This window comes from Oryctolagus cuniculus, chromosome 1 (assembly GCF_964237555.1).
Source record: "Oryctolagus cuniculus chromosome 1, mOryCun1.1, whole genome shotgun sequence".
Classification (NCBI taxonomy): domain Eukaryota; kingdom Metazoa; phylum Chordata; class Mammalia; order Lagomorpha; family Leporidae; genus Oryctolagus; species Oryctolagus cuniculus.
The window spans coordinates 110,784,042-110,799,591 of NC_091432.1; the positions used below are offsets into that span (position 1 = coordinate 110,784,042).

Below are 15,550 nucleotides of genomic sequence, written 5' to 3' on the forward strand. Positions count from 1 at the left end.
TCCATCCAGCTCCCTGCGAATGCATCTGGCGTGCTCCCTGGGAGGCAGCAGATGACGGCCGAGCACTGGGCTCCTGCCACCCACACGGGAGACACCGATGGAGCTCCAGCCTCCTGGCTTTGGCCTGACCCAACCCTGACTGTTGCAGCCATTTGGGAAGTTGGGAAGTGAACCAGCGAATGGAAGATCTCTCTCTCTCTCTCTGTCACTCTATCTTTCAAATAAATAAAAATTTTTTTTTAAATAAGCCTGAGTTCACTGTTGTTGGTTCTGGGGCTTGGAGTGAGCCACTTACCCTCCCGTCACTTGGTTTCCGGTCTAAGCAGTGCTATTACCTGCTTCACAGGAGGCCAAGGACTGCCCAGCTTGCCACACAGGCACGGTCCCAGTCCCTGAGCAGCTCAGTAAGCCCAGCCGTGAGGAGGCGGCACGAGAAGGTGTACAGGGAGAGCTGGCGATGAGCCGCACAGCGCTGGAATCCTGCTCTTGGTTCTCAAAGCCCTCAGTGAGACACACTGGGTGCACTTGCGGCCCAGGGTGTCAGGGAGCAGAGCTGCCCTGATGGCTGTGCCAGGCCGTCCTGGAGCCGTCCCACTCCCGGGCACCTCGCAATGCCCTGCTCACGCATGGGGAGGGTCTCCTGCAGGCATCCAGGCCCCAGCACTGCCCCGGGCAGGTGCTCACACAGCCTTGCTGATTCCAAGCCCGAACCGATCTGGAGAAAGCAACTGGGTTTAAAAAAAAAAAAAAAAGAACCAACCCAAGGGCGGAAGTGCAGCAGCCAGGGCCCCACGCGGCATCCGATCCGGGACGCGGTCCCAGCATGGGCAGAACCCACTCTGCTGCAGCACGGGCCCTGCAGAGACTTTCCCAGAGAATTTCCACGGAAGGCATTGGCGATGGAAAATTTCTGAGGCCAAAGAAGCCTTTATTTGAAAGAGTTTGAGGGATGTTGGTGCAATGAAGCATGACCAAACTCGCCACGGGGAAATTTCTCAGGGAGGAAAGAAAAAAAAAAAAGGCCAGCAGCTTCTCTTCCAACTTCACAGGCTTCATGTTTTAGGAAAGCCTGGCCAGCGTGGCCAGAGGGCGTCTCCCTCTGGGACGCCTGGCGACACAGGTGTCCTGTGCGGTTCTCTGCTTTACGTGGTGATGGGCGGCTGCGAGAGCGTTCACCTGGGGCTTATTTGCTTTGGGCTGACTTTTGTGGTCAGGGTGGGCATTTTTATTGTAGGAGATGGATTTCTAGGGATGGAAGCCTAATGTGTCCACTGTACTTACAGGAAATAACGATTCAGTGCTGGATGGCTCTCAAAGGCTTTGATCCAGGAATCAATTGGGTTATAAGACAGGGCAGCCTGGAATAAATGCAGGCAAGGAGTCTTGGGCGTGGTGCCAGCCGTGTTTAAGAATCAGAGCCCTGACCATGCACACCATTCCTGTGTCTGGAGACTGGCCCCGTGCTCCTGGTATATGAATCTCAGGTTGATTATATATATTTTTCTCGAGATAATAGAAAACTTGAAAAATTCAGGAGACAGAATAAAGCGCTCCTAGGTCACCAGGCCACCACGTTTAACATTTTGGTGGCTTTTTCTTTCCACTCTTTCCCCTCTCCGCCGGCACAGCAAAGCAGCCATCGCCACGGTCACATCTATTTCCTGTGAGATCTTTCAAGGTTCCACATCTGTGGGCTTTTGACTCCCTCAATTTGCGATGTAATAGAATTCTGCCCATGTTTAATAACCCTCCTAATAATCTCAGACTTCGAATAACGCATTTTCATCTAGGAAATGCCTTCAGAACTTTCAAAAGACTGCACCCAACAGGAAGCAGAGCGGGTCCCTGTGGTTTCGGTAGGGCAGCCTGGAATGCAGAGGGCAGAAGGCGTCAGAAAGGCAAGGCAGACAGCAGGAGAGCACAGGCCGATGGGGGTCTCAGGGGATCTCCCACCGTGAGCCGGGCAGGCTGGCCACAAGGTGCGTGATGGGCACAGCGGCATCCAGAGAGAGACCCTGGGCACACAGCAAACACTGCACGGGACGGGAGCTGACCCATGCCAGGGGAACGGACAGCCTGGAGGCCAGCGGGCAGCTCCCCAGGGCTGAAGCTCGGGCCCACAGGCTACAAGTGGCCACCCAGGTACAAGCAGGGAGCCCCTCGGAACGGTGAGGCACACGGGGACTCTGTGCCCACCACGCATCTGGCCTTGACTCACACGCAGAGATCCGTGGGCAGAAAGACAACTAAAGCCATTTTTCATGCAAGAGGAGCTGGATATCAGGAGAGATCGGAGCCCCTTTGTATGACATGCCAAACTGCTGGAGCGAGAAAGTGTCTCGGGCCAGAGCTCAGATGTGAGCCGGGGACAGCGAGCTCGCCTGGGGGCCGGGCCGTCAATGCGCACTTGTTAGCGGGGCTTTGCAGAGCGGGGGGCCGGAAGCACTCACGGGCCGGCCTCCCCCACCACCGTATGGAAGTGATGAGAAGGTGACACGGCCTTGGCTGCATGGCCCGGCCCCTGGAAGGCAGCCTGGGTGTCCTCAGCGGGTCTTGAGGGGCTCCCGTGTTCTGTTCCCTGCCCGCGGCTGGAGGCATGGGCGAGGGGTGAAGAGGGGGGCGTGGGAAGCGAGAGACAAACAGCGCTTTGCTCTGGCTCCGGGCGCCCCCTTTCCTGTCCTTGCGTGCAGCGCAGTCTCTATGTTAGCAGACGGGAATGAGGATCAGGCAGGGGGCACGTCCCATTCCAGCTGCAAGCCCGGCCTATCTTGGCGGATTCCCGCTGGCAGGTCTGCACACCCCCACTCTGCAGAGAAACCGACTGAGCCACAACCAGCGATGACCCCAGCGCCAGGGGGAGGCAGGGCCTGGGCTCAAACCCTGCCGCCTGCCCCAGGCGGCAATCACAATAAACCCTATGGGCATTTCCCACAGACCCCTGCTGCCAACCACACGGGATGTGTCTCCTTGGGGTACGGGGAGGAGCCCCCCCAAGCCAGATGTGCTCTGCTCTGATGCTCCCACCCCACCTGCCACAGTTCTAGACCAGCAGGCACATCCCAGCAAGGCCTGGCTGCGCCCAGCAGGCTCCTACCACTGCTCGCTGGCGATGGTTTTCAAAAACACCGCTCCCCACGGCAGCCCCCGGCCCTGCAGGTGTAGCAGTGGGGGTGACTGCTGGAGAAAAGGAGGGGTGACATCTGGTGTCCCCGCCCACCTCTGCCCCCACCCCCACTCCTCCCAGTGCCATCCCTGCCCCATCCTTCTGACCAAAGGCTTCTCAGGATCTGCACCCCCCACCCCCATCAGCTACACACTGCAGCGCCACGTGCAAAACACGGGCCTCTCATTCAGCAATGACGGAGGGCTTCAAGGTGACGACGGCAGAGCATGGCCAGGAGCACGGGGCGTTTCCCAGGTGCCGCAGGCCTGTCGGGGACTGCCAGTCATTGGGCACCCTCTGCACATGCCCTGGTGCTGGGGGCTGGGTTTCTCTCAATGGGTGCTGATGGCAAATTCTCACCTTTCCCCTTGCCCAAGAACCACGGACATGGCATTTCCGGATCCCCGTGGCGGCGCCAGCATTGCAGCTACAACCTCCAGCAACCAAAAGCCTTCGGCCTGGCCTCCTAGACAGACTTGTGGATTAGAAAATGGGGCTGCCACTGTGCCACGCATCCCCGGGGCACCAGAGGCCACATGCACAGTGTGGCATCCCATCCCTGGGTGGGGGTGTCTGTAGCCAGCGGTAGGACCCACACGGAGGCCCCCAGCACCGTGTACCCCTCTCCCTCACTGCCAGGCCACTGCTCCTTGGTTCTGTGTCTTGAGAAACGGCTCTGCCACCCGGTTCCCCAGCTCTGGACGCCTTCCTGGTCCCCCACACCCCGCTGGTCCACCCAGCCTCCGAGTCCTGGGAATGCATCTGCTTCTCCAACAGCTCCGGGCTCCCCACAGCCCTGCCTCAGCTCAGACCCTCAGGGACAACTGCGGCAGCTTCCCGGAGGATCTCCGGCTGCCAGGATCGGCCCCAAGGGAGGAGCCTCGGCGTAGGAGCACCTCCACGGCTGCCCGCTGCGTTTAGGATCAAGTCACCTCTCAAGCTTGGCAGGCAGGCCCCCTGGGACCGGCCCAGCTCCTGTCTCCAGCAGCAGCAGCAGCAGCAGCAGCAGCAGCAGCAGCAGCTGCCTGGGTACCCTGGCCTTTCCCAAACTGACAGAGGGCTCTCCCTGCCACAGCGACACCATGTGCCGGGCGTCATCCTCAGGGCTTCACGGGCACAACCGGAATAGGCTTTGTGACACCTGCGTGAGGTGTGTGTGGTCAGGTGGCTATCACCATGTCCCCATTTTGCATATGGGAAAACTGAGGCTCAGAGACGCAGTGGAACCTGCCCAAGGTCACATAGCAAGAGCAGAGAAGATCAGGATCCAGATGCAGTCCTGACTCCCCCAGCCCAGCAGCCATCACGCAGATTTGGTTCAGCTGTCACCAGGGAGGCGTCACCAAGCCACATCAGAGACTCAGTCTATCGTTACCCCGAATGGGATGTGATCTCGTGGAAGGATGCTGAGCTGGGGCGTGATGGGATCTGGCTGATACACTTTTCAAAGTTTTATTTATTTGAAATATTTATTTGAAAGGCAGTTGGAGATCTTCCATCCACTGGCTCACTCCCCGGATGCTCACAAGTCACAAGCCGAAGCCAGCAACCCAAGTACCTGCTGCCTCCCGGGCTGCGCGTTAGCAGGAAGTTGGAATTGGAAGCAGAGCCAGGACTTGACCCCAGGCACTCCGACACGGGATGCGGTGTCTTAACTGCTGTACCAAGCACCTGGCCCTGATGGATATGTCACGGTCTCGCTGGCTGTGTGTGGAGACAGCAGGGGGTCCTGGTCGGGAGAGCGGTGGGGCAGCGGAGGTGGAGGGAAGGCCGGGCTGTGCAGGCGCAGCCACCTGGGCTGGAGAGGCCCCCACAGGACTGTCGCAAGGGAGAGGCTTTGTCCTGTCTCTGAAGCCGCCAGCCCTGTGCTGAGGACCAGGGCCACTGCCGGCTGGGTGAACCAGAGGCTGCTCTCACAGCGCAGTGAGACCCGGCTGCCTGCACAGCGCGTCCCACCTGCACGGCTCCCACCCACCAGCCGCCCCCCGCCGAGGTGTCGGAGGGAAGAGAAGCCAAAGGCAACAGCGCTTCCAGACAGTGAGTCTGAAGTTGTTGTCCCCTGGGCGGTGCCTCGGAGAAAGCACAGCCACTGTGTGCCCCTCCCAGGCCTTGCCCAGACACCCTCGCACCTGCATCATTGGGGTGGGGGGCGGGGGGTACAGGAGAAGAGGGAGGCGGGGAGGAAAGAGAACCACGGAGGGAGGGGGCAGCAGGATGACAGCCTAGCAAACCCAGGCTCTGGGAGAGGAGGGGCAGACAGCACTGTTCACCCGGTGATTGGCAGAGGCGGGCCTCTGACTCCTGTGTCCATGGACTCCACACCCGGCCCGCCCCCTACCCCAGGCCTCGTCCCCTGCACTGCAGGCTCCGAGTCCAGCCTCAGGCCCTTGGCAGGCGCTAGACCAGCGTTGCTGGGTGAATGGGTGGACCGCCCCCCAGCACGTGCTGTCTTTCTGTCACTGGGGACCACGCCGTGGGCTCCTGCCCCTGTGGCTCCTGGGTGGTCTCCAGCTCACCCTCAGCCTCTGAGGACACAGCCTGGGGGCGGCCTATGCACTTTCCTGGGGCAAGGCCGATTTCAATCCCTACTTGAGAGCCCCGCATCGGGAGCATACAACTCCTGGAAGGCTGCAGGGCGGCTGTGCCTGTCTCTGCCTCTGCCAGGTGAGGAAGCGGCACCGTGGGTCTCACGGGGGCCCCGCTTCCTCCAGGCCCAGAGCCGACCTGAGGCCTGGCTCGGCTTGGCTGCCAACTTGGGGCAGTTTCTTCCAGGAAGACCTCCAGGGTTCAGAACACGGGGGATTGGCAGAAGCAACGCTGCCTTTTGCACCTCTGCAGGGTCCAGGTGCAGCTGCCATCCACTTTGCAAGTGTTTTCTCATACAACACCTGGAGGGGGGACTGCTGATGCCACAAGGCCTCCGTTTTACAGTGGGGGACCCAGGGTTCAGAGAGGCGGCCAGGACCCTTACCAGGGATGCACTCTGTGGCTGGCCGCAGAACTGCTTGAGCGGCCCAAGCTGGGGCTGGGCCGGCTTGCAGGGTGGAGAGAAACCTGCGCAGCGCTTGGAGATGGGGATGGAGGGTCCTGTTGTTTCAGGACAGCAAAAGTAGTCAGAGGACTCTTCCAACCCCAGCGCACCCCCCCCCTCCATCCTCCAGACCCCAGCCCCGCGGCTCCCAGCGGCTCTGGACCTCGGCCCCTGGCTCAGCCGCGAGCCAGGGAAGTAGGGGCAGCAGGAGAGAGAGGGCCAGGGCCAGACGTGGCGAAGCGAGAGGTCACACTCTGTGATGTCTGCAGCCAGCAGAGGCCCGAGGCCCGGGGACAGGGAGGAGCGAGGCTGTGCGCTTTGCAACACCCCTGGAGCTGCACCAGGAGGGTCCTCACTGCGTGCTGTGAGACGGCAGCCAAGCCCCTCATCCGTCCACTCATTGCACACCTGCACCCAGGAGCCTCCCGGAACGCAGGGGCCAGGGCCCCACCAAGAGGGATCTGACAAGCACTCTAGGGAGCATCTGTGCTACATGTGTGTGCTGAACACTTTCCATCTGCTGCCTCATTGACCCATTTTCCAGACATGGAAACAACTCAGAGGGGTTAACTCACTTACCCAAAGCTGCACAGCTGCCTGGCGAGCCCGGGATTTGAATTCAAGGTGTTCTGCCCCCGGACTTGGCCTCTTTCACCTCCCCCCACCCCACTGCCTTTGCAACAGTGACAATCCTCGGAACCAGGAGAGACAGGTGACATTCCTTCCAGAGCTCTCTATCCAGAGGAGCTGGGCTTCCTTTATGAAATACTCCCCTTCTGGCCGGTGCTGTGGCGTAGCAGGCTAAGCCTCTGCCAGTGGCGCAGGCATCCCATCTGGGCTCCGGTTCAAGTCCCGGCTGCTCCTCTCTTGATCCAGCTCTCTGCTAAGGCCTGGAAAAGCAGTGGAACATGGCCCAAGTGCTTGGGCCCCTGCATCCATGTGGGAGACCCAGAAGAAGCTCCTGGGGGTCCTGGCTTTGGATTGGCTTGGCTCCAGCCATTGCAGCCATTAGGAGAGTGAACCAGCGGAAGGAAGACCTCTCACTATCTGTGGCTCTACCAAAGGATACACACCAAAGGCCACCCAGGACACCCCCTGCTCACTCCTTGACTCCGAACATCAGCAGTGGCCAAGACGCAAATGCCTGCCCTGTGGTGCGGGGCAGTTGACAACTGACCCAGAACCCCAGGGGCAGCTGTGAGTGACGGCGGGGCCCCTGGGCTGTGCTCTGCGGAACCTTCTGGAACTACCTCTGCCTGCAGAATGTCAAAGTCTGGAGAACCCTAGAGGCAAACCCTTGGATGTGCCCATAAGTGCACCTTCTTCTCTCTGTCCCCACAGGGATTCAGTGACGCAGCCCGGCCAGCTCTGGCTTCCAGTCTGGGGGTCACCCTTTCATCCTCTCACTCCCTCCTCCTCCTCCGCTCTCAGCCTTCTCCCTGCCTTCTGGCCCCTCCCCCCTCCACAAGGAGCCAGAGATCTAAAAGCAAGCACCAGACGCCTTCAGCATGCCCTCCCCAGCCACGATCCTGGATAAAATCGAGCGGCACTCGAATCCCCAAGCCTGGGAGCCACAGTCCCACCCCGACCGCCTCCACCCTCCCCAGGCTCCTCCCGGCCTCTCCCTGCTCCTGGAAGGCCTTGTCCCAGTCCTTTCCACGGCTCAGAGTTTGGCTGAAACACGGCAGCCCCCGCAGCCTTCCCCGCCCACGCCCCGCTTTGCTTTCTTCTTCCCACAAACCGGCCCTGGCCGGTGCCATCACCTCACGGGTGCTATTCCAGGAGCGCAGGCCCCCGTCCGCCTCGTCTACAGCGGGGACCGCAGCCTGCGGGTCTGGCCCTGACCAGCGCTCAGGGAGCGTGTGCTGAAGGCAGCCACGCAGGCAGGCAGGTGGCTTAACGGCCCGTGGGCCTCAACAGGAACAAGGAAGAGGAACGCTAGGCTCTAACCCCAGGGCTCCTGCAGCCCAGAAAACCTGTTCCTCTGGGGTCACAGGGGTCCACCCTGGAAGCCTGGGCAGCTCGACAGGAAGGCAGCGGTGGGAGGGATGTTGCAGAGCGGGTGAGCAGACAGGGCCCGCTGGGTCCTCTTCCCATGACACCGCTGCTCCCCTTTGGCTGGGCTGTCCCCCTCTCTGAGACCCCCAAGCTACTCTGTGCGTCTTGACCACAGGCTGTCCACGGAGCCTTGCACTGTGGATTTATCATGAAGCCCTGCTGGTTTTCCTGAAGCCCCTGACACGTGAGGCTCCTCCAAAGCCAGCTTCGTGGTGGACCCATGAAGGCAGACCCCAGCCTGGGGCCCACCAGGACCCCCAGCCTCTCCTCATTAAATCGCCTGGCTCCAGGTAAAAGGGGCTGATGTTTCCTTTCGAGGAGAGAGAAAGGCATGAAGAGCAGAGGGGAGCAGAGAAGCCTGGAGGTCTTCTCCAACTATGGCTGTGTTACCAACAGCACAGGGCCTGAGCGGGAGGGGACTTGGCTGGTGGCACCGGCACAGTGGGCGGGGTGCGGCTGCTGTCACCCACCTGAGCCCCACTGGCAGTCATGGCAAGAGGAAGGCAGACACACCTAAAAGAAGTGCCCAGCCTCAGGCCTGGTCTGGAGCGGCAGAGAGAGGCCGTGGTTTGGATGAAGCCTCTCAGAACAGTCCTGTGCCTGCAGCATGGTTCAAGGCCTAGCTCCTCAGCTGCTCTACCATTGGAGAACTCCAGGTGTGCTGGAACAGTGAGGCGCCCCCTACCTGTGGGCACCTGGAGGCAGCCAGACCACGGTGGGGGGGGGGGGGGGGGACAGGAGGGGCACATCCATGGCTGTCCCCTCCCTCCTGTCCGCCAGGGTACAGTGCCACGATTCGCTTTCTCTGTGTGCCACAGTGTGAGTAAAGGCTGGGTTCCCTGGCGGGAAGGATGTCGCCCAGGTGAGGAAGGTGGACATTACTGGGCAAAGTTCCAGAAGCTTCTGTGCACCTTCCCCCACTAGAGCCCAGCAAGGAGCTGGCGCAGGGGTCACGGCAATGTTAACAGCGCTGCCTCCTTGCCATGCTGATGGCGATACGGGAGGGGAGGGGCCGCAGCTGGAGTCGCCCAGACCGTGGGCTCTGAGCCTGGGCCTGGGTCCCACGCAGGCCTTGGCTGCGGTAGCACAGGGAGTGCAGGTGGGTGCGGGGGCCTCGGCGTGCGAGGTCTTCTGCCCTGACGTGGAGAACGGGCTCCACAGTGACGGTTCACACCCTACACGCGCCCAGCTCCCAGCTCCCAGGTGCACTGCAAGGGGAAAACACATCCCCCTTCCTCTGTCCCCAGCTGGGTGTCACCAACAGTACAAAGGACAAGCTGAGGTTGCCGGGAGCAGATGCCTGGCTGCCGTGGGGACGGCTTAGCCCCTGGAGGAGGAGAGAAACAGAGGCAGAGGCAGACTCTAACATCAGAAGAGAAGCCAGCTTGGAGGGCCTGGGGTAGAGTCCTGACTCTGCTTCCAGTCCCAGCGTCCTGCTGTGTGCAGCCTGGGAGGCAGCGAGTGATGACTCAGATCCTGGGCTCCTGCCACCCACGTGGGAGGCCTGCATGGAAATCCTGGCTCCTGGCTTTGGCCTGGCTGTCTTAGCCATTTGGGGAGTGAACCAGTGGGTAGAAATTTCTCTCCCTCCTTCTCTTTCTCCCTCCCTCCCTCTTTGCCTTTCAAATACACACACACACACACACACACACACACACACAGGGAGAGAGAGGGAGAAGTGTGTTATGCAATTCGAGTGGCAGGTGTACATGCCCACTTTTAAATGCCTTCAAGTTGCTGCCAGTCCAGCATTCGACCAGGCTCCACCGGGGGAGCCAAGCACTTGGTTCTGTTTTTAATGGCAACCCAGAAGCTGTTTGGGAAAGGGCAGCTGGACGCAGTGGGACGAGTGTTGTCAAGAGAAAGGCTCAAATCCGGTCCAGCTGCTTCCTACCTGTGAGCCTCTGGCTAGTCCTCCCACCCCTCTGACCTTCACTCCCTCATCTGGGGATGGGGGTGAAGACAGCAGCTTCGAAGGTGCACAGGCCTGCTGGGAGAAGCTGTGGACGAGGCAGGGATGAGGTCAGCCCTGGTGAGCCAGGGAGCAGCCGTCTACCACACACAGCCCTTCCAGACGGCACAGACACTGTAAGTACACAGAGAGGGCTGGGCTCTGCTGGCCCAGCAGCATCAGTTATGGGAAACAACCAGGAAACAGACTCCCTGCGTGCAAGCTGCCAGCAAACCCTCAGAGTCCCACCCCTGCACCCAGAGCTTTATCAGGTGGAAATAACGCATTTTACACCCAAAAGCCAACATGAAGGTAACTCCACCCCTTAGAGCTCCCAGGGAGTGCCTGGGGTTCTTGTACTGTCCAGCTCTCCATGCTGACCACTTGCGGACAGGGCAAGCATCCCAGGGCTGTGAGCTGTCGGCCCCGACCATGCGTGTTCCTGAGACGCGCTGGCTGTCCCCACAGCACCCACCCAGGCCAAGGGACTGCCGTGACTTTCGCCATGGCCCTGCGACCTAGCAGGATGTTCTGGCCCTTGGCTGTGACCTGGCTGGCTCTCAGGACCCCTCAGCTTTGGCACACCATGGAGCCTGCCTAATTCCTTCAGCGAGTCCCCCAGATGGCTCCTTGTGCCAGCACAGCCAGCTGCCCACATCGGCTCGGGGCTCTCTTGATGAGCAGCGAGTGCAAACGGCTCCAGGCAGCTGGCAAGATGCTTAGTGCAGCATCAATCCTAATTAGGATGAGGAATTAATAAAGGAGGCATTCGAGTCTGTCCGTGCAAGCTGGGCTTGCCAGCGTCCAGGAGTCCATTCCAATTTCTGCTGGGAAACTGGAAGAGGCAGGGGCCTCACGCGAGCCTTGCGTTGGGGGGCAGTGACCGTGGGGTGTCTCATGTGCCACGCAGGCAGGACCCGGAGGAGCCCGTGAGACCTAAGACGGGGGCAGGTGCTGAGCTCAGGTGCTGTGGCAGGTAGTGCCATGGGCACATTTTCCAGACAACAGGAGCAGGTAGGTGTTCATAATCTGACCCACTACACGGAAACACCACTTCTCCAAAGACAAGAGCCGGTGCGACTAGGACCCCGTGCCTTTTGTGCAGCTGCCTCTCCCCGAACTGCTGATGGCACGGTTTTGTTACCTGAGGGCTCTATTTAGCCCTGGCTAAAGGGCAGCTCAGCCTCATTTGGGCATGGAGGCGGAGACAGAGGCGGGCAGCCAAAGGCTGCTGAGGGGGAAAGGGGGCAAGTTCAACGTCACCCGTCGCCACGCAGCCCCAGCCTCACAAAGTCTCGCCCGTGGGTGTGTTTCTAGGAGCCAGCGCTGGAGCACGGGTTGTACTGCAGTGAGGCGGGCGGGGTGGGTGGGGAACCGGTCCAGCCGAGGGCTGAGTCCACACCCTGGGAAGGGCACGAGGGAGCAGGACAGTCTGTCCAGAGATGGTCCCGAAACAGCAAAGCAGCGCTCCCGCAGCTCCCCGACCCAAGCCCGCCACGGGCGTCCACACCTGTCCGGGGCCACACTGCCCCTGCACAGCCACCTGTTAGCACAAGTTCCGCAGCTGGGCGTGGGGGCGCCCAGGAGGCGACCAAGCCGAGCGCGCTTCGGAGTCGGAGCCCCTCCCGCGACGGGGGGCCGTTCCCAGCGCCCGGGGGAGACCCCATGCGGCCCCCATCCCCGATACCTTCCACCCTCAGCACACCCGCTAGGGGGCCTCCTCGCGCACCTGGGGGTCGCCGCGCCCTTCCCGAGCGACCACGCCCCTCACCGGCCGTTCCCAGCGCGCGATGGCCCCTGCGCACCCCTGTCTCCCACAGAGGTCCCTGCCCCGGAGCCGCGACCCCGAGCTCGCGGCCTCCCCTGGGGGAGACACTCAGTGTCGGGCCCCTCACCTCCGCACAGCGCAGGGAGGGGCGGGGCAGGGGACTCCGCGCAGGAGGAGGAGGCAGGCGTCGGACAGGGGGATCGGACAGGGGCTCGTTACGCCGCCCCCACCCTCGGCCCGGGCCCAGAGCGCGCGCCGAGCGGTCCCGGCTGCTCCCCGCCCCCGGCCGGCCCCGCCCCAGGATGGCCAGTTCCCATAGCAATGGCACAGACACGGGTTGCCAAGCAACTCTTCCCCCTCCCCTCCTCGGTAGTCCGCTCCCCCCACCCCCAGCCTCCTCCCGCCCCCACGCCAGCCTCCACCTCCCCCGGGGGTGTTGGCACGGCCCCTGGGGACCGCTCGGGTCTCGGGCTGTGGGCGCGCGCGAGTTTTCCGTGTGTTTCACTGTGGCCGTGCGCGAGGGGGTGTGCGCGTGCGAGCAGAGAGTTTGCGGGATCAGTGTGTCGGGCAGGTTCCCGGCAGGAAGGGACCCCAGCTGGTGCACAGCCGGCCGCGAGGGGACCCGCCAGCCCGCTCCGGGTCCTTTGTGTCTCGCGCGGAACCGGCGCCGCGCCCACCCATCCCCCGGCCCACGCCCGGGCAGTGCACGCGCGCGTGTGTGCCCGTGCGTGCGCGCGTGTGTGCGGTGTGTGCGCGCGGGGGGAGGGGTCCGGTACCTTCGATGCAGCACACCCGCCACAGCCCCGAGTGGGTGAGGTCGCCGCGCGCGCGGCGGGGCGGAGGCCCGTCGTCCATGGTCAGGTTGGTGCCGTTGCAGATGTGCGCGCTGGAGTAGAGCCAGTAGTAGGTGCTGGTGCCAATGGCGATGGCCATGAGTGAGAAGGCGGCGAAGGCTCCAGCCGTGGTCAGCAGCATCTGCAGCCCGCGGTCGCATCGCACCATGGTGGGCGCCTCATAGTCCGCCGCCCGCCGGCCCGGCCCGCCGCGCCCTCCTCCCTCCGCGCGCCGCTCCGGGGGCGCCGGGGCCGGGGGGCCGAGGGTCGGGGGGCGGCGCCGCGCTGAGCGCTCCGACCCCGCGCCCCGGGCGTGTGCCTGCGCTCCGGCCGCGCCGGGGCTCAAACTCCGAGGCGCGGCGGCGAGTGCGGGCTGCGCGGGCCGCCGGGCGGGCTGGCGGCGGCGGCCGGGGGCTCCTCCCTCTCGGCCCGCCCTCCCGGCTCGGCCCGCGCCTCCGCCCGCGCCCTCCGCGCCTCCGCCGCCGCCGCCGCCGCCGCCGCGCTCCGGGCCCGCGCCCCGCTCCTCTCGGCACCGCCCCTCGCGCCTGGGCCCCTGCCCGGCGCCCCGCTCCTCTCCCTTCCCCGTGCTCGCGCGCGCTCTCTTCCTCTCCCAGGGTTCATTCACAGCGTTCGAGCAGAGGAAGCGGAGGGTGGCTTCCCCCGGAGGAAGCCGCGTCCCCAGCCGCCTCTCCCCAAGCTCGGCTTAGGCGGGCGGCCCCCCGGGGGGCCCTTTCGTGTGCGGAGCGGTGCTTGTGTGCGTGTGTGTGTGCGCGCGCGCGGATACGTCCTTTGCCCTTATTCATACCTGTGCCTCTACCTGATCCTGACGGTACATGCCTGGGTGAGGGGCGAGTGCTGAGGTCAGGCTTCCGTGAGCCCCAGGTTTGGGTCATAGCTGCCAGACCTCGCGGGCCCAGCCAGGCCTCAGCCACCCCTTCCCGGAACCGGGTGGCTCCAGCTGCCCCAGCTGCCATAGCACACGCTGTGGGGACCCAGACTTTGGGGTTGAGAGAGAAGGGAGGCGTCAGCCGTCACTCTCATTTGGGGAGAGCATGGGATCTGCACATCACAGTGCCAGTGGTGGGGTACCCTGCTGTCCAGCCCTGTGAGATCCTAAGCCTCTGGGCCTTGGCTGTTTCCCCCTCTCTCTCCCAGATCATCAGCACTTTTTGCCTCTCCCTCTGCCTGCTCCCTCCCCTCCCTTTCATTGCCAGTCTGTCCCAAGCCCTCTGGCTTCCCTGCATTGCCTTGGCTGGCTGCTGGACCCATCCCAGCCTGGACATAGGCCCTCTCCCTGGGAGCCAGTGCAGGTCACTCTTCTCAGATCCAGGAGGCCTCGGAGCCGCGCTCGCTGTTCCATTCCCTCGCCCCTGCCTGTTCTGGCGACCTCGGCCTCTGGGAAGCTGGACGGAACCTAAGGGAAGTCGACAGAAGTCTACGGGGAGCTGCTTTCCTCCCTGCAAGATGAAGCTTAAATGGCACTGCCTTTGTGGCATTTTGCTGGCTCGCGGTTCCCAAAGGAGATCAGTTACCCCACGCAGGCATCCATGCCCTCTCTCCCACGAGGTTGGGAGCCTTTGCCATGCCTGGCGTGTGTGGTAGGTGCTTACCACTTAGCGCTTGCTGGGTGAGGAGTGGTTCTCAGTCTGATTGAGCGGTGGAGGATGGAGCCCATAAACAGAGGGGCACAAACAGCACAAGGCCATACAGCCCCAGGACCAGACCAGCTGCGTGCAGGAGCAGTCGTGGGCCCTGCTCTGCCTTCTGAGGTCTCAGCAAACAAGGATTGTTGCCATTTTCATTTTTAGCCACCTGTAGCTCGGTCCAGGGCTCTGCGCACAGCAGGTGCCGACGTGTGTCTGCATGGGGCAGGAGGTGTGCTGGGGCTCCTCCTGGCTCAGAGCAGTGCTGCCCACCTCTGTCCCTAATGCCTACAGAGACCATGGCTATGTTCTGTGCTCAGAAGCTGTGAAAAAAGATGAATCGCAACCTTTGCTTTTCTTTGAGGAGCAAATCCTCATTTCAAATGAAATTTTCTGTGGAAGCCCACCATAAATAGACCGGATCTCCCACCAGTTAGCCCTGGAGGTAAGAGCTGGCACTGCTGCAGTTGAGTGGGAACTCGGAGGACTGAGGTCCATTTGTGCCGATGCTCAGAGCCCCCAGGGCACCTCTGTGGACCTGGGGTCTCATGGAACGTGTCAGAACCACAGTCCTGAGCCAGCTCCCCCATTCAGAACACCCCCTTCCTCGTGCTGCAGTGGGGGGAGCCAATGAGAATGAGTTGAGTGCATCTGACCCGCAGGTGGCAGTGGGAGCAGTAGCTTCTGCCGGTTTTGTTTAGATGGGGGGGGGCACATGGATGGGGGACGGTGCTCTAAGCAAGCAATCCTCACCTAACTCTGATGGAACAGAAGTCACCATTCATCAGAGCCGATGGCACCTGCCCTAATCTCTCTACTCTCAAGAGCAACTGGAGTCAGAAAGAGATCCCTGGACCAGGAACCAAGCGTCACCATCCCGTGGCTCCACACCGACCAGCACAGGTGATCTGAGCAGCCACAGCTGCCTGGGAGAAGCACACCTCTCTGGTCCCCCTTTCAGAGTCATTTTTGGGGTCAAAAATAGGGCCTTGCACATTGCAAACACTCAGCAACCATTGGTGGAGTGAGCAGCAATTTTTTTTATTTTTTTATTTTATTTTTTATTTTTTTTGCTTTTGCTGGAGACTGTGTGTGACACACAC

The 15,550-nt window shown here is 62.0% G+C and overlaps 1 protein-coding gene across 1 annotated transcript in view; it reads right to left on the reverse strand.

Annotated features, from left to right (window-relative positions):
* The window catches only part of LOC138846119 (uncharacterized), a 47,035-nt gene that overhangs the window by 14,389 nt on the left and 17,096 nt on the right, over window positions 1-15,550 (reverse strand). Inside the window, exon 5 of the mRNA XM_070060884.1 lies at window positions 12,748-13,506. Within this exon, the coding sequence (XP_069916985.1) occupies window positions 12,748-13,506 (759 nt within the window). The remainder of the gene's footprint in view (window positions 1-12,747; window positions 13,507-15,550) is intronic.